Source organism: Panicum virgatum, chromosome 9K (assembly GCF_016808335.1).
Source record: "Panicum virgatum strain AP13 chromosome 9K, P.virgatum_v5, whole genome shotgun sequence".
Classification (NCBI taxonomy): domain Eukaryota; kingdom Viridiplantae; phylum Streptophyta; class Magnoliopsida; order Poales; family Poaceae; genus Panicum; species Panicum virgatum.
This window is the reverse complement of record NC_053144.1, coordinates 60315154-60338254: the sequence shown is the minus strand read 5'-3', so window position 1 is coordinate 60338254 and position 23101 is coordinate 60315154. Positions and strand designations below refer to the sequence as shown.

At 46.7% G+C, this 23101-nt stretch overlaps 3 protein-coding genes and 1 pseudogene across 4 annotated transcripts; 2 read left to right on the top strand and 2 right to left on the bottom strand.

Annotated features, from left to right (window-relative positions):
- Positions 1–460: 460 nt before the first annotated feature.
- LOC120648194 (dynamin-related protein 4C-like) lies at positions 461–2589 on the top strand. Its single transcript, XM_039924929.1, has one exon. It carries the CDS (start codon positions 461–463, stop codon positions 2486–2488), a length of 2028 nt encoding a protein of 675 aa, XP_039780863.1. The 3' UTR covers positions 2489–2589.
- Positions 2590–4069: 1480 nt separating this feature from the next.
- Positions 4070–9094, top strand: LOC120648193 (WAT1-related protein At5g64700-like). Its single transcript, XM_039924928.1, has 8 exons — positions 4070–4145; positions 4472–4640; positions 4728–4790; positions 5705–5821; positions 6234–6471; positions 6645–6803; positions 7297–7448; positions 8932–9094. Exons 1-8 carry the CDS (start codon positions 4070–4072, stop codon positions 9092–9094), a joined length of 1137 nt encoding a protein of 378 aa, XP_039780862.1.
- A 934-nt stretch (positions 9095–10028) lies between these two features.
- On the bottom strand, positions 10029–13991 carry LOC120652948 (putative metallophosphoesterase At3g03305). 2 transcript variants are annotated; one of them, XR_005666694.1, is made up of 5 exons: positions 13573–13958; positions 12352–12593; positions 10506–12023; positions 10216–10419; positions 10029–10119 (listed from the first exon to the last, which is right to left on the bottom strand). XR_005666694.1 is itself a non-coding variant. In XM_039930911.1 (4 exons), exons 1-4 carry the CDS (start codon positions 13841–13843, stop codon positions 10297–10299), a joined length of 2154 nt encoding a protein of 717 aa, XP_039786845.1. In that variant the 5' UTR covers positions 13844–13991; the 3' UTR covers positions 10030–10296. The 2 variants fall into 2 exon arrangements, 1 of the variants encoding a protein (XP_039786845.1); XM_039930911.1 differs by having other exon boundaries at positions 10030–10419; positions 13573–13991.
- A 3770-nt stretch (positions 13992–17761) lies between these two features.
- On the bottom strand, positions 17762–21284 carry LOC120648191 (annotated as a pseudogene).
- Positions 21285–23101: the final 1817 nt, after the last annotated feature.

Genomic DNA, 23101 nt, shown 5'->3' with positions numbered 1-23101 from the left:
CCTTCCAAGAAGAACCAGGCCACCCCGGCCGCTGGTATGGCGATGGGAAATGCTGGAACGGCTAGATCGTAAATGCTGCATTGGCGCATGCTTCCCTAGTTCCCTCCGGCGCCGGAAGTTGGAACGATCCGCCTCCTGGGTCCTGGCCTAGTGCCTACACTGACGCGCGGGCCCTTGTTCAGTTGGGTCCACACGTCAGTGATATCTTGTTCCTCTGCACCAGTGCCTACCGTCCCATCTCCCCTACCAGCAGGCATCGCCTCTGCGACTTCCCATGGCCCATGCGCACTGGCCCGTTTGGCACAGCTCCCCTAGGCTTCTGAGCACTGAGCTGGTAGCGCGCCCCTTCGCCTTCCATGACCACGAGGAACCCGTATATAACAGGCCGGTCAAGGCCTCTAACGGAGTCACACTCGCCCAACCCCCGTTGCGAACTAGCACTAGCCTCCACGCTTCCAACATGCCGAAGAAGCACCAGATGGGGGCTAAGCAGGGGAACGCCGATGACGACGGCAAGGCCGCGGCCGCCGCCGACGGTGGCAGCGCCGTGACGGCGAGCGCCATCGCGGCTTCCTACGACGACCAGATCCGCCCGCTCCTCGACGCCGTCGACCGGCTGCGCCACCTCAAGGTCACGCAGGAGGGCATACAGCTGCCGACCATCGTCGTCGTCGGCGACCAGTCCAGCGGAAAGTCCAGCGTGCTCGAGTCCCTCGCCGGCATCAGCCTGCCGCGCGGGCAGGGCATCTGCACGCGCGTCCCGCTCGTCATGCGCCTCCAGGACGACCCCTCCGCCGACTCCCCCAAGCTCCAGCTCGAGTACGGCAGCGGCCGCGTGGTGGCCACCACCGAGGCCAAGGTCGCCGACGCCATCAACGCCGCCACGGCGGAGATCGCCGGGAGCGGCAAGGGCATCTCCGACGCGCCCATCACCCTCGTCGTGCGCAAGCGGGGCGTCCCCGACCTCACGCTCGTCGACCTGCCCGGCATCACGCGCGTGCCCGTGCAGGGCCAGCCCGAGGACATCTACGACCAGGTGGCCGCGATCATCAAGCAGTACATCGCCCCCAAGGAGAGCATCATCCTCAACGTGCTGTCGGCCACGGTGGACTTCCCGACCTGCGAGTCCATCCGCATGTCGCAGCAGGTGGACCGCACCGGGGAGCGCACCCTCGGCGTGGTCACCAAGGTGGACAAGGCCCCCGAGGGCCTGCTCGAGAAGGTCACCATGGACGACGTGCACATCGGCCTCGGCTACGTCTGCGTCCGCAACCGCATCGGCGACGAGACCTACGACCAGGCCCGCGTCGAGGAGGAGCGCCTCTTCAAGTACCACCCCTTGCTCTCCAAGATCGACAAGTCCATGGTGGGCATCCCGGTCCTCGCGCAGCGGCTCATGCAGATCCAGGCCGCCATCATCGCCAAGTGCCTGCCGGACATCGTCAAGCAGATCAACGACCGCCTCAGCCGCAGCAGCGCCGAGCTGGACCAGATGCCGCAGGACCTCAACAACGTCGCCGACGCCGTCAGGGTCTTCTTCCACATCGTCAAGCAGGTCTGCAGCTCGCTGGAGAAGGTGCTGGTGCGAGGCGACTTCGAGGAGTACCCCGACGAGCACGCATGCCACGGCACGGCACGCATCGCCGAGATGCTGAACGGGTACGCGAAGAAGCTGCCGGCGCAGTGCCCGACGAGCCGCGACGAGCCGTTCCTGATGGAGGAGGTGCGCATCCTGGAGGAGACCAAGGGCATCAACCTCCCCAACTTCCTGCCCCGGTCCGCGTTCCTGGTCCTGCTCAAGAAGAAGGTCGAGACGATCGACCAGGTTCCTCTGGACCTCGTCAATGGCGTCTGGGCGTACGTCGAGGACCTGGTGATGAAGATCCTGCTCAAGCACTCGGACAACTTCCCCCAGATGCAGGCGCCGTGCCGCCGCGCCGTGCAGAGCCTGATGGAAAAGTCGCGGGCGCGCTCGGCGCAGCACGTCAGGGAGCTGATAGCCATGGAGCTGGTCGCGGACTACACCGCCAACCCGGACTACATGAAGACCTGGGCGGAGATCATGGAGGGCTTCGACAAGTTCATGGAGGCCGTGGAGGACGCGTCGAAGCCGACGAGGATCACCCTGGAGGGGTTCGGCGAGGTGGACGTGGCGCACCTGAGAGCGCACGCCGATCTGGCGGGCAAGGCGTTCGACCTGCGGGCGCGGCTCACCGCGTACTGGAGGAGCGTCGTGCTGCGGCTCGTCGACGGCCTGGCGCTGCACGTCCTGCTCAGCGTGAAGCTGCTGGTGGAGAAGGACCTGGAGGAGGAGCTCGGGAACGAGCTCCTGGCCAACAAGCTAGCCGGGGTTGAGAAGATGCTGGCGCCGTCGCCGAGCACGGGGACCAAGAGGGAGCGCCTCAGGAAGAGCATCGTCCTGCTCCGCCAGTCCAAGGAGGTCGTCGCCAACATCATGGACAGGATCAGCGCCGCTGGGGAAGTCTAGGCCGCGCCGTGGTGGTGGTGGTGTGCTTTTGTGTGTGCTCTTGCTGTCTTTTGGGCCGTGTGCGTGTTTGGATGTGAACTTTGTTAAGGTGCTTGCTGGAGACCTGCTGCTTATGTTATGCATTTCGTATCTTAAGTTTACTTCATCAGCGTTCATGGGCTCGTGGCTAGCTTGAATGTGTGATGATCTTTGTCATTGTGCTTGTCGATCGACATCCTTCTGTTTGCTGATCGAGTCCTTTATTTCGTCAGTGGCAATACTAGATTCAGCTTTACTAAGGCTTCCTCTATATGCAATCTGCCGTTTCATGGTTACGCTTTGTTTTCAAAATGCTATGCAGTTTAAGTAGTCATCATTATATTTCCGCAAAAAATTGTGATCATCATTATTTATGACTTGTTTCACTTTACACTTACCAGTTTCCGATCTATCGGCTGTTTTGCGATGGGCCGTGCCGGACGTGTGGTTGGCTGGGCTGTCGGCCCACAGGCAAGCACATGTCCATTACAAGCAAAAAAAAAAAAAAAAAAACGAACAGCAACCACAGCGTGCTAGCCTGTGTGGCAATATAACCCGCTGGACACCATTTGAGGGGCGTCTTTGCTTTTGTTGGATGTAACTTATGCATGCTGGTAACCCACACATTAGACCTGCAGATTTACAAAACTTCTCTTCTGCCTAGCTATATATGCTCCCCTTGAATGCTTAACAGATCGCATGTGCAAGCCTGACATAAAAGGATCTCTTGCCATTGCCAACCTGAAGTGCCAACTGGTGTTAGCGTTTTTCTGTTGATCTAGCTTGAATGTGAAGGCTGCGCTGGGCATGGCGACAAAATACTGCTCGGACGAATTTCTAGACTACCAAAATAGTATGTCGTATCAAAGAATAGTGCCTGAATTTGTATGTCGTATCAAAGAAAGGTCCTTCTTCCTACGCATCAATGCTGTTCAGCAGCTTAGCTGTAGTCTTGACGATATTGCTCTCGGCGCTCTACTTCTTTTTGAAACAAGGAATACGTAGTCTTTATTTCGGTCTCTGCGTGAGTTGTAAACTCAAACAGTCATCGTTACAAGTTGCAGGCAGCCTTCTCGTTTGATAAACCATTTAATAGACGGTACTATTAAGGAGCATACGAAAAGCGTGACAAGTTGGAATGACCAGTAAGTGACTGTGCTAGCCTGCTAGGAATGAGGGGGAGAATGGCTATCTATTAATGTCTCAACGAGTGTAAGCACGCGGAGTACAAATAAACTTGGATCAGGACCAGCTGGCGAGAGGATTAAAATTAAAATGACGAGCCTGGTTGCAAATTCCAAATTGAACCTTTGAATTCGCTGAACTCCAGTTCAGAACACGCCATTCTGATTAATTCAGAATAATTCATAAGGTCCTTCCCTGGTGGGCGTTGCCGTGCTGGTATTCTCTGCTCGGGTATATAACCTCGATCTCGCTCTTCCCCGTCCGCCCGTCTACTACCCAGAACGCAGAGCGCAGCTAGCCCCCGTCTCTGCACACACGGCATTCCCCACCTCCTGTCCGACGCGCCGCGAGCGATCTCTCGCCGACGGGCGACGCAGCATGCCGGGCCCCGACGACGAGGAGCTCGCCGCTCAGGCGACCCGGCCGCCGCCGGAGAGCCCTGCTGCTAACTCCGGTACGTGCCGTATGTACAACTGCAACTAGGCAAGCCGCAAACCACGTTCCCGTCTCTTTTGCCGGCCGTGTTTCCGAACCAAATATGTCGACACGCAGTACACCATGAAAAAAATCCAGAAGGTTCTAGAGATAGGACGATCTAGTAAGACGGTGTTCGGTGGCTCGGGTTCTTGATTGATGGATGTCCTTCATCATCTATGTTTGTTTTAGGGGATTCTTCGAAGTTTCGATTCCCTGATGTTACTGATTTTTTATGAGATCACGCGACATTCCAAGAATGCCGGAGTATTTCTAATGGTGTGCTTGAAATGGCCGATGGAGCAGGAGGATGGAAGCCAGCTCTGTGCGTGGTCATTTCCGAGGTCTTCAACACGGGGACTATACTGCTAAGCAAGGTTGCCATCGACTGGGGCACGTTCGTCTTCTCGTTGCTCTTTTACCGCAGCATTTTAGGCGCCGTCTTCACCCTGCCGTTTGCCCTGTTCTTCGAGAGGTCCGATCATTATTTATCTTTCATGGAATTGAAGCAAACTAGTACTTTGCATGTTACGATTGACTCCAATAAATCCCATTTCTGCAGTGGGAAGTGGAAGCACCTGGACAAGAGGGCTCTTGGATGGCTCTTCCTGAATGCACTTGCCGGGTATCTGAATATCTGATGAACTATCCTATGGACATTTGCGCTAGCAATATTATGAAATCGATTTTTCTAAATTCCTCCGCACATACTCCCTCCGTTATAAAATACACGGCATACGGAACATATATTTTAATTTGTTCACCGAGACAATATAAAATTAAATCTCCATGTTCTTCGCCATATATCGATGGAGTAATTAACGATAAATATATATAGTCATGTTTAGTTTCATGGTCTCAACAGTACATACAAGGAAAGATAACCCTCGTCATTCTCGGCTTCCATGCCCTTTGCCTTTCTGCATACTGTCTTGTCGCTTCTTCTCCCTGTTAGCCGTCGTCTTCTTCAGAGTGATTTCATCGGCTGCTAAGCGGCGCCCTTCCTACGCGGACGACCGAGCTAGAGGTGCCTATGCCTCTCGATCCGACGACGAACTAGGGCCAACGAGCCACGACAAGTAAATAGCGTGATGAAACTTGCAACGTGCTAGCTAGTTCCCTGGATTCAGTCTCCATCGTTCACCAGAGCTTGCATCTAGATGAGAGTACTGCTAGTACTGAACCTTTCTAGTATTACGTTAATGTCAGAAAATTTTGTGACAGCTCTATACGCCTCTACCATATACCCCCTTAAAAATCTGTGCCCGGATTTATTGAACCTATACTCCCAGGCATCTTGGGAACGGGAGCCACTTACTGCAAAGTTTCACTACAAAACGAACACTCAAATATGGATTTCACTCTCACGGCATGAGACCTCTAAACAACTCAACCACACATTGTCTACTACTATGTTTTATGTTTTTTATTTTTTTTAACCTTAACTAATTTTTTCTCAAGGAAAAATTTTGTGTGTAAATGATTCAGAAGCAGTGATGGTTATGGTGTATATTGACAGTCATATCTGTAATTTATCAGATATTCATCGCCTATGTCACTGTATTACTACGGGCTAAGGGACACAGCCGCCTCCTACGCTGTGATCTTCGCTAGTTTGACTCCGCTCGTCACTTTTGTCCTGTCCATACTGCTTGGGTAAACACCATTCTCTTCTGATATAAAACGCTTGATGTGAAAAATTAGTGTGATGTGATGTGGCTATTAAGTACATAGATGCTGCATTAGACGATGTAAATGCTAAGGTGTTATTTCTATTTTTTTCCTTTTCAATAATGGGTGAGATTGTAGGTTTTCTCGCATGCAGTTACGAATTGGTATTTCAAGGTTAAATGATCCTTGAATTTTAACAAATTTGCCATGTTGTTTCAGCCAATGATATCTGTGGTCTCCATATATACTGTATCTTACAACTTATAACCTCTATTTGCGCATGTTTCTTCCCTAATAATCATTCTTGTTGAGTTGAAATTATACCATCTTAAGAATCTAGATATGCATCCCTGCTGAAGTTGGTGAATTTTCATCAGTATGTATGTACCTTCTGCAGCATGGAGAAACTGCGCCTCAGCTCCAAAGAGGGCAGTTCAAAGGTGACTGGAGTATTGGTTTGCTTTGGCGGGGCTCTGCTGATAAGTCTCTACAAAGGAAAAGTTCTGCTGCTCGGACGTGCAGTTGTAAGAGCGGGCCATAAGGATTCCAATGGAGCTGCTAGTCCACACCATTTGAGGGGCACCTTGCTTTTGTTGGGTAATTGCATAAGCTATGCATGTTGGTACCCCATACAGGTACGTTTCACTGTAGCTGGGCATTTTCTGAACGAAGGCTCACGCCACTCACCTTCTATATTTTTTTTCATTAGCACGCTTACCATAATACTAGTGTTTATTCTAATTCTTCTTGTGTCTGCAATTTACCTTTGAGATTTGGCTGGTAATGACGCATAAATATAATATTTTAGGTGAAAGTTCTAGGCGTATACCCATGGAAACATTGGTCTTCAGTGGTAACTTGTTTTTTCGGTGGTCTGCAAACATTTGCCATAGGAATAATCATGAGAAGGGACAAACTTGCCTGGCAAATAGGATGGAATATTCAACTACTCACCATCGTCTACTCAGTAAGTCCTTTCATAATGTATACAATTTTATATTTTTCCAGCAAATAAATATTGTGAGGAATACTTTGATCATATAAAATGCCATGATTTTCCACATATTTGTTTACATCTACGTGATCTTTATCATGGATTCATGGCACAACCTATTATTTTGCCATGCAAAATCAAGCAACGCTTGCGTGATACCTCCATAGTCCACACTACTTCCATCATACTATTATTAGTTTTAAAAGACTTCCTTTTTTCAAACAAAAAAAGTTTCAAAAGACTTGTACACAAAATGCTGTCACATGAGTATTAACTGGGGAATTCAGCATTTACTGAGGCTAGAAGAATCTATGGGAGTAAATGCTAACAGTTCAAATGTCTGGAACTCCTGAGGATTTCCCATGGCTGAGAGTTATCAAAGAATACCATTGATGACTTAAAATATTCAAAACACTTGCTTCTAGAAATTTTAAATCTAACAGTTTACTTCATTTGTAACTGGCAGGCTGCACTTGGCACAGCAGCCAAGTACTGGCTGAATCTGTATGCGGTGGAAAAACGAGGCCCAGTTTACCCACCGATGTTCAGCACATTATCTGCAGTGTTCATCATAATTCTAGGAACACTATTACTTGGAGAGAGCCTCACTATTGGGAGGTAATTAAACAATCACATACCAGTTCCTTTAAGTTGCCCTGTTTATAGCTTTGCTCAGGCTCCAGTAGATTTCTTACTAAAAGGTAGCAGAGATGTGATATTTTTGTTGAAATTACATCATCTCCAATTTGATTACGTACATAGTTTAGAAAACCCTATATAAGTTTTTCTATAAATTTCTTAAGGATATTTTAAAATAATAATTGATATTTCATATTCATTGAGTACTATACTATCGGGCCAAGAATTGCTGGCCTCCCGTGAGTTCTGGCCCCACGTGGGCCCTGTGCACTGTTCACGCAGGTCCCACGCGGGCCCCGTGCACTGTTCACGCGGGTCCCACGTGGGGCCCGCATACTGCCCATGCGGGTCCCATGTACTATTTAGGTGGGACCCACATGGGACCCACATACTATTCAGGTGGGACCCACGTGGGATCCACGTAATTTTTAAATTTAATTCAATGCTTCCTTCTCTTTCTACATTACTCTTCTTCATTTTTTTTTATTTTTCTCTTTTCTTATACTAATAATTGATATACAAAAAGTCATATGCAACACCATTTTAATTTTTTCCCACACCTCACAACCGTAAACTAAAAATATATTTATAAGAGTTATTAAAATTATGAACCAGTTTAATCTAACATAAATAAACCTATTTCCTTCTAATAATTGGTTTTCATAATTCATAACACGAATCGCACGGTACTATTTACAATGACCCACATACTGTTCACAACTACACTCACACAAATACTATTAATCATAAACTTTAATACATATTTAAAAAATTACCAAAAGCCTTGAACCATTCTAATGTAACGTACAAATCCCAACAAATATTCACATCCAAATAATTGAATTTTAATTTTCATACAACTTTTTTCACTATATAATGTTTCTTCTTTTAATTATTTTAAATAATTTTTTTGTACAGGCGCGCATCGCGCGCCAACCTGTCTAGTTATATTAGGAGTCCAAGAAGCATAACTGGTTTCAGAAAGGTGCAAAAGGGATTGTTAGCATAAGCCACCATAACTAGATATGGAAATGGACCTAATCCTAATGGATGATGATGCCTTGTCAATGTGCCATACTCACTCTGCATCACATTCAAGTGCCATCGACTTGCTGAAAGACTTTCAGTTGCCTAAAACTCGAAAAAGTCTCTCTTTCCTTTTGAGCCATGTCTACCAGCATACCAGAATCATAATCGGAAGTAATCTTTTCTGCTAATCATGTGTTAATGAGATCATTTTGTTTAATACTTGAACTTTGCATTGAGGTCATTTTGTTTAATACTTGAACTTTGCTTTAAAAAAGAATTGTACTTTCTTCTGTTGATTACAATGTCAAACAGGGAAAGGGGAGAAATGCACATATGGGGTTTGGGGTTGAAAACATTGAAGAAATGCACATATGAATATCTCTACTCAATTGTTTTTATGCCATCACCGATACATGTTACTGTTTTTTAACAGCTTGTTGGGCAGTTGCCTGGTTTTGGGTGGCCTTTATATATACCTCTATGGAAAGGCCAAGGAACCACAGGCGAAGACTACAATGTCAGGTTCAATGGATAAAGAGCTTCAGGTGTGGCCTACCCGTGGTTCAACAAGTGAGGATGCAGCATCTGGTCCATGACATGGCGAGACTGGTCGTGGGTGCGCTCTCAGCTCTGCTGGGACATTGGATTTCAGCTCTGGTCAATAAGGGGCGAGTATGCTAGAATGACTATGACTAAAACTATAGGTGCATGGTGGTTTGGTTTCCTAGCAATGAAAAAAGTGATGTATGGCAGATTTATCTCATCTGACTATAGATATGATGCAGTATCAACTAATGCATGCACTTAAGTGACTTGTGCTGAAAATATATGTGCCTGCCACTCTAGAGTCTAGATTGAGCGGGCTCAGACTTGAATAAGGTCCAATCAGCTAGAGTACTTAGTACATGAAGGCACCAGGTTGCCGTTCCATGTTGATAGATAAGAGTGTACTACGTAGAAGTTATACACAAAGTGCAAGTGGCGTAGTAAGAAAGGGAAAAAAAGGAAGGTAACTAGATGGTGATGTTAACTGGAATTTGGAGGCTCAACCTGGCATCCAAAGAGCTAGCTGATCTTTGCCAATTTGCACCAGCGCCTGCACCACTATGTCTCTAGTTCAAGAAAATCCTCACATTTCTTCCATGCCAAATCCACGACTTCCACGCTCATCTGAACTGTCCCCCACAACAGATGTATAATTGATTTCTACGTTCTGAAAGTTGGATCTCTAGGGAGTCCTCCATCAAGTACCCCCTTAGTTTGGGCCAAGCCATTGCAATTCCCTCATAATCATAGCCTACTCTTGGCACAGAAAATACCTACCCACCATCTTCCCCTTCCATCACCCTTGCCCCATCACCTCCATCCCAGCTGCTGCCCCCATCTCCTCTATTACTGCCACCAGGATTAGACTTGATGAGGAGCCACTGCTCCCTTTCTTGGTCCACCCATACAGATGTTCTACTTTGTAGTTTGCACAAACATCATTCATTAGCTATTGAACACAGAGCTTTAGGGAGAACATAGAAGAGAGTCAAGGAACATTAGTTTCTACTTTTGTTTTCCGCAAGTAGTTTGACTCGTGGAGATGATCCTTGATTTGTGATGTGTCACATTCTAACTGAAATGAATCATAACTTAAGAGTCCAAAATCAGTTTCTACTTTTTCTTTGGTAAGCGAGCACACATACAGTAACCATTAAAGGGCAACGCATACCAGGATTTAACATACAGCAGCAGAAAGTACCCCAAACGCGAACAAGTTCATTCAGGAATGTACAGTTCTGAGTCCTAGGAGTTAATCTGCATGGACGTTTGTACAATAGGCAGCAGCACCTAATAATAACAGTGGCATCCACGTTAGTGGGGGAGACAAGGCTACTGGTACCGTTCCATAAGCTGACATTAGCTTTGAACAAAGCTGCAAGAAACACAAATCTACATTATTATCAATACATGAAAAACTGTATTGTTAGGGGAAAAAAACCAAGGGAGAGACACACGCACCTTCAAATGTACCGCTGCAATGATCAAGCATGCAAGTAGAAGAGCCCTCCTTGTCCAGCTACCACAAAACTGGATCGTCATGGACACCAACTTGTCAGGGAATTTCATTAGTAAAGCCCTTGGAGCAACTGGCAGCAAGCGTACTGACTCAGCATGCATATTTTCTAAGTCAACAGAGTATTCTATTCTTCTGCTGCGCCGCAAATATGCAATAGACTTTTCTGCAAACAGGCCATATATAAGGACTATTACAGGGGCAACCACCAGATATAGGAAAGGTAGTGTGATGACAAGCACATCTGGGTTGCTCAGTTTGTTGCCTGTTAAGCCCCCATCATAAAATGGTATGCTCCATCCAGATAAGTACATTTGCGCAATTTCTCCATTTTCAGATGTTGCACGACCCCAGAACCATGGCATTTCAATAAGCCAGAGAACATATATTACTAGACACAACCAGAAAGGCTTACTCCTTGTGCCCTCCATTAAAAACCAGATGAGCCAAAAGGAAGTTTTTCTCTGCTGGATAGGGGATGACAGAACTGACACAGACCACCTTTGATATGATGAACTTCTACTAACAAAATGATACAGTAGTTTCGGGGAGCATAACAATACAATGGTGAAGGCCATATTACTCCACATAAGGAGTTGATACATGTCTTCCCACTGGACTTCAAAAACCAGATAGTTGAGCCATGGGCTTGTGGGAATTGCCATCTTACCCTCAACTGAAAATGGTCTCTGCTCACTTGAAATCTTTACACCATGAGAATCAAGAACAAATACTTGCAACCAGTATCGAGTAGGGGATGGACTTCTGTAATTTTCAGCATTCCATTTGGCATGAAACAAAGGTCTGTGAACAGAAGAACTGGCAACAAGCTGCAGAGGTATCTCCTCAACAATCTTAAACTCACTATGAGAGTCAAAGACTCTAGCACTCACATTACGTATAACTTGATGAGAGAAAACAAGAACATTTATATCATTTCTCATTGACCACTTTTCTGATTCCAACATATTCATACTTCTTGAATCTGTTGGATATGTGACCAAGATGGAAGTTTGGAGTGCCTGTTTCAATGTGTGATCTATGAAGGAGACTGCACCACCATCTATTGCTAAAATCCTCATCAATCTGGAGTCCTTCCAGTCTCCAAGTTCCCATTCCCAAAAGCTTGACTTGTGACCTTCGGTTGTTCTCACTTCATGATACCTCCAAAGCTGCTTACTAACTTTTGCATGCAGATGGCCACATAGGTATGCTGAAATTGACTGCCTTGCAAACACACTTTCATAACGCTGGCCTTTTTCAGATGATGTAGTGAATGACATAGGGAAATGTCCGAAAATAACTTTCGTAACTGGAGTTTTGGAATGATTGGTCCAGTATTTAAGCTCTGAATTTACTGCTTCTATCCTTTTATCAGTTGGATGACCAAAAAGATTTGCAGGAAAACGAATGCCAACACTCATTGTATCATCAATACCCAGAAATTGGTAGCTTCTGTCTCCCTACAGTGCCTTTTAGGACAAAATTTAGTTTCAAAACTGTAGGGATTATTAACATAAATCATGAAAATACATATGCACAACTAGTCCAAAGTATGTTTTATAAATAGCATTGGACATTTAGTACACAAAAGGGTGATGCTAAAAGTTTACTAATTAGTGCCAGCTTACTAGTCAATAACGTTCAATATTTACACCTTGACACAGGAAAGGATAATAAGTTTAGCTGAAATTTGATACCCACTGAATTTGAGTTCAGAATGGTGCTTCCCATACATTGAATAAATTAAATGATGACAGACAGTGAGAGCTGACACAGGATAAGTCGTACCTGAAGCAATATACTACTGATGGTGCTTAATCGCTTAAGCTGTGAGTTAACACTATAGGTTGAGAAGAAGTCCAATTCTCCTCCTCTATGGGGCACTCCATAAGTGTCATGATTGCCTCTAATATCAAATATCCTGCTCTTTTCAATACTGCCTCTTCCAAGAATTGTATCAATGGTTTTCTTGTAGATAACCCATTCATATTCATCCTGTCTTGAAGTAGTTCTTTGCTGATTCTTAGCATCTTATTAACATGACAGTAAAAAAATGAAGTTAGAATATACTAATGAAAGGTCCATAAAACTACAACAAAAGCAATACCAGTCAATTGTATTAATAATGTGTGTGCTTATCATATTACCTTATAATGTGTGTGATATAAAAAGTTCTATCATGACTGGACCCACAAAAATGTAGGTATGCAGAGAGACCTTTCAATATGGAAACAGTGTAATACCATTTCCAATATTCAGTTTGTCATCAAAACCAAATTTTGTTCAATACACAAAAGTCCTGCCTTCATTCCTTATATACTAATGTACAATAAATGCCTTCTATTCTGTTAGTGGATATCCTGTGGGAACAGTAATGATTTGCACTCGAAATCAGAACAGTATGGTTTATGTGGTTGTTAGCACTTGACATGAAACAAATTGGACTTGGCTCTCTTAAAAGCCGCAGGAGTAATAACTCAAGTCATCAAAGTTTATAATTTGTATTTTAAGTTTCTGGATGCTATACCGATTCGATATATTAAAATATTTTTTGTTTATTTTACTTCTTGAATTGGAAAAATATTTCCTCACCAGAAACTAATGGAACTTTCACTACACTAGCAAGGAATAGTATTTTTGGCATACATTTAGATGGTTACATGCATATAAAGTTTATTCTGTTAGGAAGAGATTGCAATGTGATCATAAATAACTAACTAGGACAGTTCATGGTACGATCATACCATGGCTAGTCAAGCTCCCATCTGTTTTTGTTCAATTGAGTATTTGCACATGTATCAATAGCCAAACAAAGTGATCGCTCCCTGTATATAATAATTATCGTAGGCCAGAAATGAATTAGCTTATAAGCATTGCCCTGTATTTCCCTAGTACTATCCATGGACATGGAACGACGCTACAATGAGTAATTTGATTAAAAGTTACAGAATCCGCAGCACCGCACACCGCAAAATTCAGATCCAGAAAGATGAGAGCACACGGGCTCACCAGTGATGTCACCGGTGACGAGGAGAAGGTGAGGCCGGATGGCGCGCAGGGCGGTGCCGAGCAGCGCAAGGTCAGCGGCACGCTCAGGGATGTAGGCGCTGATGTGGAGGTCGCTGACCTGCACCACCCACGCCACGTCCCCGTCCATGGGGAAGACCGACCTCGACACGGACGCGTCGTCGTCGTCGGCCGGCCGCCACGAGGAGCACAGCGGCGGTAGGAGTACGAGGAAGAGGAGTGCGAGGAGAGGGAGAGGGAGCTCGGAGGCCATCGCTGCGGGGGTGGGGGATCGGCGGGGAGCCGTGGTGGTGCGGCCGTGTTCTGCCGGTGCCGCCTTGAGGAGGAAGAAGAGGGCCCGGTCCGCAAGGCACGACGATCGTGGGCCGTGGACCCAGAACCGTGAAAGGTTTGGCCCATTTGACGCGAACCGATCCAAACCAACGACAGGGGAATTTATTTGTAAATATTTGGATCGCGATTAATAATTTAAATTAGAGGTTATCTAATCTAAAACTATTTATATTTATATGTAAATATTCGAATCGTGACTATTAACTGAGATTCAAATTATAAAGTTATTTGAGAAAAATTTAGACAATATGCAAATAGTCGGATTGCGATTATTAGCTACATTATGAGCTTTTCTTTGCTGTCCTTCTCTAATCGCTTGCTCTGAAATGTTTACGGGCTGATAATTTACTGAAGCTATCCACATTGTCCACGGTGGTTCAGTTAGACTTTCAGGACATTATCAGGAAATCAGGAGCCACAAGAGGAACCTACTTGGAGTCCCATTGACTGGGATTGATATGACTGAATCACTGAAGTCCCATTTGAGCAAATATTAGTCACAGAGTAAGTATAAGTTATACACATTGCTTCTCTCTTAGCTAGTAATTCAAAGTTTGCTCCCCTCGCACGCCCACCGGTGACTGACTGATTGTAATTAAATGTTGCTATTTTATTTCACTGGCAACTCGCTTAGGGATGCAGCATCAGTAGCTTATGCTCAGGTGTTTGCTCCTCACCACCGACGGACAAGAAGGAAGATGGTTGGCAGTTGCCCTTTTTGGCTTGTCAAAGGTGATCTGCTACTTACCTATAATTTAATGTGACCATTAACGTGAACACTAGAAATTAGTGTTGTATAAGGCTGGGAAATTATAGGGAAATGATCTTGAACGGTTGGTTCAGAGCCTGTGTTCATTTGTTTCGACTGAGATATGTGAGATGTTAGAATCCAATTTTCTTACCTTGTTTCTAATGTTTTTAGTGTTTTTTGGTAGATCTCTTCAGTTATGACTTGTCACTCGGATAATTTCTTGCTAAAATAAAGACACTAGAGCAATTCATTACCACAGCAGAGGTTGTGTGCTACTACGGGCATGTTTAACGCCCATCAATGCGGCTTCTTTATCCGGTCAATCCCGACTTGCGAGGCTGAACCGCGCGGTGCCGTCGTCTCGCCAGACGACGGCACCGGCTCGTGCTCCCATGCCACAATGACAGTAGCTCCTCCGTTGTACGATGTGTTTCGACACACCGACGGGTTCGATGGATCAAGTGCTGGAGGTAGGTGCGGGGTGCCAGTGTAATCTTGCCCCTGCCGCCGCGCCGAAGCCTCACCCTCGCCGTCGCATACACAGCTTTGTCCTGGCCATAGCGTCGAGCTGGCCGCCGCCGCACAACCTTGGTCGCTGCGTCGAACTGGCTGCGCCTCCGCACAGCCCTGCCTGGCGCCCCCGATGTTGCTGTTCTCTCTCTCACTCACTCTCTATCACGCTGGTCAACCGCATGTCATCTTGCCCCTTGAGTGTAAGGACCCGGCCCGGAATAACGGTTAAGATCTATTTTTCAAGTTGAGTAAACCATACCTACTAATTAATCCTCTTGCATTTTCATCCTCGCTTCGCGCAAAAAGGATCGATCCGGAATTAATTAGCTTCTCGTGACCGGCTATTTAAGCTGGTCTGCTCCGTTCTAAATTTTCAGTATGGGATCATCGGTCCCGAGCTACAGTGTTCTGCGATGAACAGTGCTCCGATGAACATTGAGATCGGCCATGGAGGTGGTTAGGTGGAGTCAACGCAAGAACAACAGAGAGAGAAATGAGAGGCCAGGCGCGTTTAGTTCCCAAATTTTTTTGGGGAAATGACTGTAGCAATTTTCAACCACAGATTAGGAGGACTAAACATGATTTAATTGTAAATCTAATTACACGGATGGACGGGAAATCGCGAGACGAATCTATTAAGCCTAATTAATCCATCATTAGAGATTGATTACTGTAGCACGACATTGTCTAATCATTGCATAATTAGGTTCATTAGATTCGTCTCGCGATTTTGCCCGGGGGTTGTGGAATGAGTTTTGTTAGTTATCCACATTTAATACTTTTAATTAGTGGTCAAATGTTCAAAATTACTGTAGTGCACGAAAATTTTTGGGAACTGAACGGGCCCTTCAGTGGATATTTGCTATCCATTTTTATCATAGAGCCCCTAGCCATTTTACAAAATAACATTATAGTTCTGCTGTATTATCTCAAATAGCATATAATATGATTCCTCTAGAAAAAGCAACAATATAGCAAAAATCTAGTTCACACTTGATCATCATGATGCATGAATCCATGTTTGAATTAAATGGATGAGAGATTAGATAAGTCACATATTCCAAATATATATATATAATATTATATTTATGTTTCTTATAAGATTTGTATGATTTATTTGGATCCACAAAGCATTATTTGGTACATGCAACAACAAGGTATACAAAGATCAATTCCATACTTGATCACCGTGTTTTATGTGTCCGTACATAAATTAAATAGCTAACAGACACATCAATAGACGTTCCACTGTATGAGCTGTCTATTTAGTTGTCTATGTGCGGTGTTCTAAACAATTACAGACAGCAGCTGTCTACATCATTGTACATGCCCTACTAGCGGAGTAGTGGGTGTGTGGTTCATAATAGTGCCCTGCTGGTTCGGTTTCAGACTTTGCGCATCATTGGATGGTTAGCTATCTGATTTTTCTAAGCTTTTTCTTTGGTTCTGATCCCTTACTCTGAAATGTTTTCATGTTGATGATTTGCTGAGGCATCCAGGTATATTTCAACAATGCCCTCTATGATTTGGTTGGGCATTCAGTAGGACCACTGTCAGAAAACCAAGGAGCCATACAAGGAATCTGCTTAGAGACTAGAGTGTATTAACATTGAAGTTGTTTGAGCAAATATTAATCACAGGGTAAGCTTAAGTTGCTCACGAATTGCTTCACTCTCAGTTACTTGAAAGTTTGTCTCGTGAACCTGCCAAGTTTGCTTTCCTTGCAAACCATTCATTTTTTTTCATCGCAAAACAAAAAAAGTTAGCTTTCCCTGCATGCCCACTCACTGATGACTGCGATCAATGTTGCTACCATTATTTTTTGAAATTAAGTTGCTACCATTATTTCAGGGGCAATTCGATGAGGAACGCAGCACCAGGTCCAGTTGCTTAAGCTCAGGTTTTTGCTCGTAATCATGGATGGGTCTTCCTAGCAAACTAACGGCATTTCTAGTACCTTTGTGAATGTGGGGCAATTAAGCATACTTCCCGAACCGCGGTATTCAGAGAAAATTGTTTTATTAGGACCATCCTAGTAATATCACAAATCCTGGAAGACTTGAACCAGATCTCTCTTTTTTCTTGTGTTCCAAGTTTTTTGAGAAATCATGACTGAGAAGTGAGAATATCCGTTAATGTCTGCCTAAAGTTAGTCATGGGAACTGACAAACCAAAACTTAACTGGTAAAAGGAAATACCAAGCCATAGGCCCAGGAAATAGCAGGTTGCCAATAAGCACGTTGACAAAGTCACGGATACTGATGCAACAGGACCTAGTAACAACTAGTAGTAAATGCATTATAACACTAAACAGTAGGTCTAACAAGAACTTTGATAAAGTTCAAGTTCATACAACATTATAACAGCTCATAGGAAATGCATAAACCTTAACTGCAAATAGCAGGTCGCCAGCTAGCACTATAAAAAGATTTATAGTGAAAGAGATACACATCAAAAGACAGCTAGCAGGCACGCGCACAAGTAAAATGACTTCCTACAGCCTGTTCGGCTGGGCGGAGAGCTGCTGGGCTGGAGCTGCTGGGCCCATCCGCAGACTCAGTAGTCCAGCGCCAGCCCCAACCCACCGCCGAACCGAACAGGCCTCCTTGGATTGCTAGACTTCAGTAGAGGCTAGACTTCATCTGCCGCGCTAATCCTGTCCAAGATGTTCGCCACAACCTCCTTGGATTGCTGAAGCAGGACAATGCTCTTCTTGAGGCGATCGCGCTTGGTTCCAGTGCTCGGCAGCGGCGAGAGCATCCGCTCAACCCCAGCCATGTTGTTGCCTAGGAGCTGGTCGGCGAGCTCCTCCTCGAGATCGTTCTCCACGAGCCTCTTGACGCCGCGGACGACATGCAGCGCCAACCCGTCAACGAACCTGAGCACTATGCTCTTCCAGTATGCGGTCAGGCGCGCCCTCAAGTCGAACGCCTGCCCTGCTATGTCCGCGTGCACCCTGAGATGGCACACGTCCACGTCCCCAAAGCCTTCCAGGGTAATCTTAGTTGGCTTGGAATTGTTCTCCACGGACTCCATGAACTTCTTCTGACCTTCCATTACGGCTGCCCAAGTCTTCATGTAGTCGGGGTTCGCCGTGTAATCCGCCACCAGCTCCAATCTCTATCAGCTCCTTGACGTGCTGAGCGGAGCGTGCCCGGGCCTTCTCCATCAGACTCTGGATGGCGAGACGACATGGTGGCTGCACCTGTGGAAAGTTTTCAGAGTGCTGGAGCAAAATTTTCATCACTAGGTCCTCGACGACGTACTCCCAGACATCGTTGACAAGATCTTGTGGCATCTGGCCAACCATCTCCACTTTCTTCTTGAGCATGACATGGAACGCCGATCTTGGCAGGAAGTTTGGGAGACTGATGCCCATGGTCTCCTCCAGAACATGGATCTCCTCCATCAGGAACAGCTCGTCGCTGCGCTTCGGGCATTCCGTCGGCAGCTTCTTTGCATATCGATTTAGCATCCCCGCGATGCGCGCCGTGCCGTGGAAGTAGCAGTCATCCGGGTATTCATCAAACTCGGCCCTAACGAGTATCTTCTCCAGTGAAGTGCAGACCTTCTTGACGATGTGGAAGAACACTCTTACCGCGTCCCTGGTGTTATTGAGATCCGGTGGCATCTGGTCAAGCTCGGTCCTGCTGCGGATGAGGCGATCGTTAATCTGCTTGACGATGTCAGGGAGACACCTGGCAATGATGGTCGCCTGAATCTGCATCAGCCGCTGCGCGAGGACTGGGATGCCCACCATGGACTTGTCGATCTTGGAGAGCAAGGGGTGGTACTTGAAGAGACGCTCCTCCTCGACACGGGCCTGGTCGTACGTCTCGTCGCCAATGCGGTTGCGGACGCAGACGTAGCCGAGGCCGATGTGCACGTCGTCCATGGTGACCTTCTCGAGCAGGCCCTCGGGGGCCTTGTCTACCTTGGTGACCACGGCCAGCGTGCGCTCGCCGGTGCGGTCCACTTGCTGCGACATGCGGATGGACTCGCACTTCGGAAAGTCCACCGTGGCAGAGAGCACGTTCAGGATGATGCTTTCTTTCGGGGCGATGTAATCCTTGATGATCTTGGCCACCTGGTGGTAGATGTCCTCGGGCTGCCCCTGCACGGGCACGCGCGTGATGCCGGGCAGGTCGACGAGCGTGAGGTCGGGGACGCCTCGCTTGCGCACGACGAGAGTGATGGGCGCGTCGGAGATGCCCTTGCCGCTCCCGGCGATCTCCGCCATGGCGGTGTTGATGGCGTCCGCGACCTTGGCCTCGGTGGTGGCCACCACGCGGCGGCTGCTGTACTCGAGCTGGAGGTTGGGGGAGTCGGCGGAGGGGCAGTGAAACGAAGGTGACATTATTTATGTCATTTCAAGTGATTTTGGTGATCGAATGACAACGTAATCAATGTGACTAATATGATTGTTAAGATGATATTCTCAGGCATTTAGGTCTAAGTGATGACAAAGACAAAGAGAAGATAGATAAAGTTAGGCCCGAAGGGCCGCCCCTACGGGAGTTCCGCTACCCGGTTAGCGGACGGGGGTCGAGGGGGAGCCGCCCCTCGCGGGTCTCCGGGCAGCACCCTGAAAGCTCTTCGGTCAGTAGCACCGGAAGAACCGACGCCAAGGGCATCGGTGCATCCGATGGTTGTCGGAAGAACCGACGCCATGAAATTTTGGTGCAGAAAGGAATCGAAGCCAAGTCAGCTTATAGGCACCGGATGAACCGACGGTTCAAAAAGGGGCATAGGTGCTTTGGGCGTACTGTGTTCCAGAGACGATGCAAGTTGCGCAAAAGCCAAGTCTTCAGCACCGGTTGAACCGACGGGCAAGCATCGGTTCAACCGGTGGTCACTATAGCAGCAGTCAGAAGTTCAACGGCTACTTCGTGTCTTAGAGTGACCGGATGAACCGACGCTACCCCTGCCAGAGGCATCGGTTCTTCCGGTGATAATCAGATTTTCTGCTGACTGTTGGAGCAACGGCTACAAGACTTGGTGGTCTATATATACGCCTCACCCCGGCCATTTGAAGATTGCTGGAGTTGCTGGACATCCCACACACCCAAGATCATCTCCAAGCCATAGAAAAATATCAAGATCATATCCTTAGCCCTTAGCACACTTTGAGAGTGTTGTGTAAAGAATTATCTCTTAGTGAGTGAGATTGCAAGGCTTCAAGCCTTTGTGCTGTGGTTCATTAGCGAACCGAAACAAGAGCTTGGTGCGTCGGCACCTTGGAGCGTGAAGCTCGCCGGCAACGTCATCGACCCTCCGACTTGGTGTGGAGCGGCGACGACACATTGTGCGGGGGACGTGGAGACCCCCATACTTTGTGGAGAAACTCCTTAGTGGAACCCGGGGCCAAGGTGACCGTGATTATGTTCACAGAAGAGATTTGGTGGCCGAGTAGCAATACTCTTAGTGAGTGCTACAACAACGTGGATGTAGATGTGCCTTTGTGGCTAACCGAACCACGGGATAAACACCCGCGTCAAGAGTTTGCTATCTCCTATCCCGTTTTTTAAGCTTCCGCATTTCTACTAACAATTTGTATGCCTTTACTTTCATATAATAGTTTCTTGATAGAAAAGGCTATAAGTTGCTAAACTCTTTTAGGATAGGGGTTTTTCACTAAAACAACCTAGTTGCACATCTAGATAGCATATTTTAGTTTAAGTTTTGTGCAAACTAGTTGGAGCTATAGGTCTAAATTTTATTAATATCTAATTCACCCCTTCCCCCTCTTAGACTAGAGCACCCGATCGCTTTCAGATAGTCCTGTAGGTGCATGACGAGCGGCACGCGCGTGAAGATGCCCTGGCCGCGCGACAGGCTGATGCCGGCCAGGAACTCGAGCACGCTGGACTGGTCGCCGACGACGACGATGGTGGGCAGCTGGCCGGATGCCCTCCTGGGAGACCTTGAGGTGGCGCAGCCGGTCGACGGCGTCGAGGAGCGGGCGGATCTGGTCGTTGTAGGAGGCCGCGATGGCGCTTGCTGTCACGTCGCTGGCGACGGCTAGCGCCGCGCCCTTGGCGTCCTCGACGTCGTTCTCCTGCTTACCCCCCGTCCGACGTTTCTTGGCTTCGGGCATTGCTGCTCCCAGGTATGTGTTCCGTTCGTGCTTGTTAGCGTGGGAGGCGCGAGCCGAGATCTGCTGGAAGGCGAAGGGGCGCTCCAGCTTGAGTCAGAAGGCCAAGGGACTAGTGCGGGGAGTCGTAGCGGCGTCGCTGGGAGGTGGGAACCGGGAGGGGAAGGCAGTTCGTTTCGGCTTCCGACGCGGTAGTAATCACCGCTGAAATGCAATTTTCGCCCAACTTTTATCACGCCTTCTGTTGAAAATCATCAGTGGAAAATAAGTTTTGGGTACACTTTTTGTGTTCCCGTGAAACTACGGGCCAAGATGCAATTCCCAACTTTTCGTAGAGATTTGTATCGTCACATTAACGAGGATTAAAGAATATCTGTTGCGGCCATCAAAATCATTGCGCGTTTTCTACGTTAATCGCGATCGCTCTGATCCATCTGTTTTAGGCTCCAAGTAGGGATGAAAGTGGGTACTCATCGGTGTTTTTAAGTTTCTCATGTTAGTTCATTTTCTCTCCCAAATTAATTACACAGCATGCCACTCTAGTTTATTTTATCAAGTTTTGGGTCGACCCAATGACCCAAAAAATGTGGAACTTGCATCCCTAGCTCCGAGCCTCTCTGACGCACCCGGGAACTTCCCGCAAATATTAGAAGTCGTTCGGGTGACTGACAGTCAAACCATCACACAAGGTTCAATAACTACTTTTTTTTGTTCCCGAACAATTTTTTTATTCCGGAATATTTTTTTGTTCCAGAACAATTTTTTTGTATTGTTGGACAATTAAAAATTATTCTAGAACAAAAAGAATTTTTTTAGAACAAATTTGACTGGATTAAATATGTGGGCCGATTTGTTCACTCGTGTGACCCCAGCAAACCTGTCACACTAGTCTCTTCCACCTCAAATTTTATGTTTTGGACCTAAACTAGCTCAATAAACTAGCTCATATGTTTAATCCAATCAAATTTGTTCTAGAACAAAAAAATTGTTCTAGAATAATTTTTAATTGTTCCAACAATATAAAAAATTTGTTCGGGAACAAAAAGAAATTATTCCGGAACAAAAAATAGTTATTGGATCTTGTGTGATGATTTGACTGACAGTCGTCTGAGCGACTCCTAATATTTCCCGAAGTTTCTTCCTGCCTGACTCAGCAGAAGTTGTTTTTTTTTGAGAGGAAGGTAGGCTCTTAATTATTCACAATGTTTTGAGGTACATACAATATTTTTGGACAACTAAGAAGCCACACATATCGCCCTGGTACCAACTTACAGACACTTTTAGCGAGAACATGAGCCTCATTATTAGAGTCTTATATACTACTTTCTGAAATAAAGTTGTTGAAGCCAATTAACCACAGTGGGCCGTTTTGACCTGTCTTCATTTTGGCCCTCAGGGAAAATTGGCCCGTCTGGTCCGTTCAGGAGGAATCCTTCAGGAGGCTCGACGGAATCGGGCCGGGCCATGCGGGGCCACACAACAAAACGTGTTGTACGCTCGGCCCCGGCCGGTATTTTCTACACGGGCCTTCAGAAGGACGGTTCGTGACGGCCCACTTATGTTACGTTACTTCGGCGCCAACGCGCCAGAGCTAGCCAGAGACACAGAGACAGAGATCAGAGAGATGGATCATCATCGTCAAATTTTAAAGATCCACTGAGGCTGACCGATCCACGGATCGAGCAGCGCGAAGAGACGAAGGGGCCAATGCGGGTGCGCGGGCTGGCGTCCACCTCACGTGACCATTAATGGGGGCAGCAAACATTCAACGCCTTCGAAGCGATAAACAACGCCCGGAAACCGTGGCGACCCAGGCACTG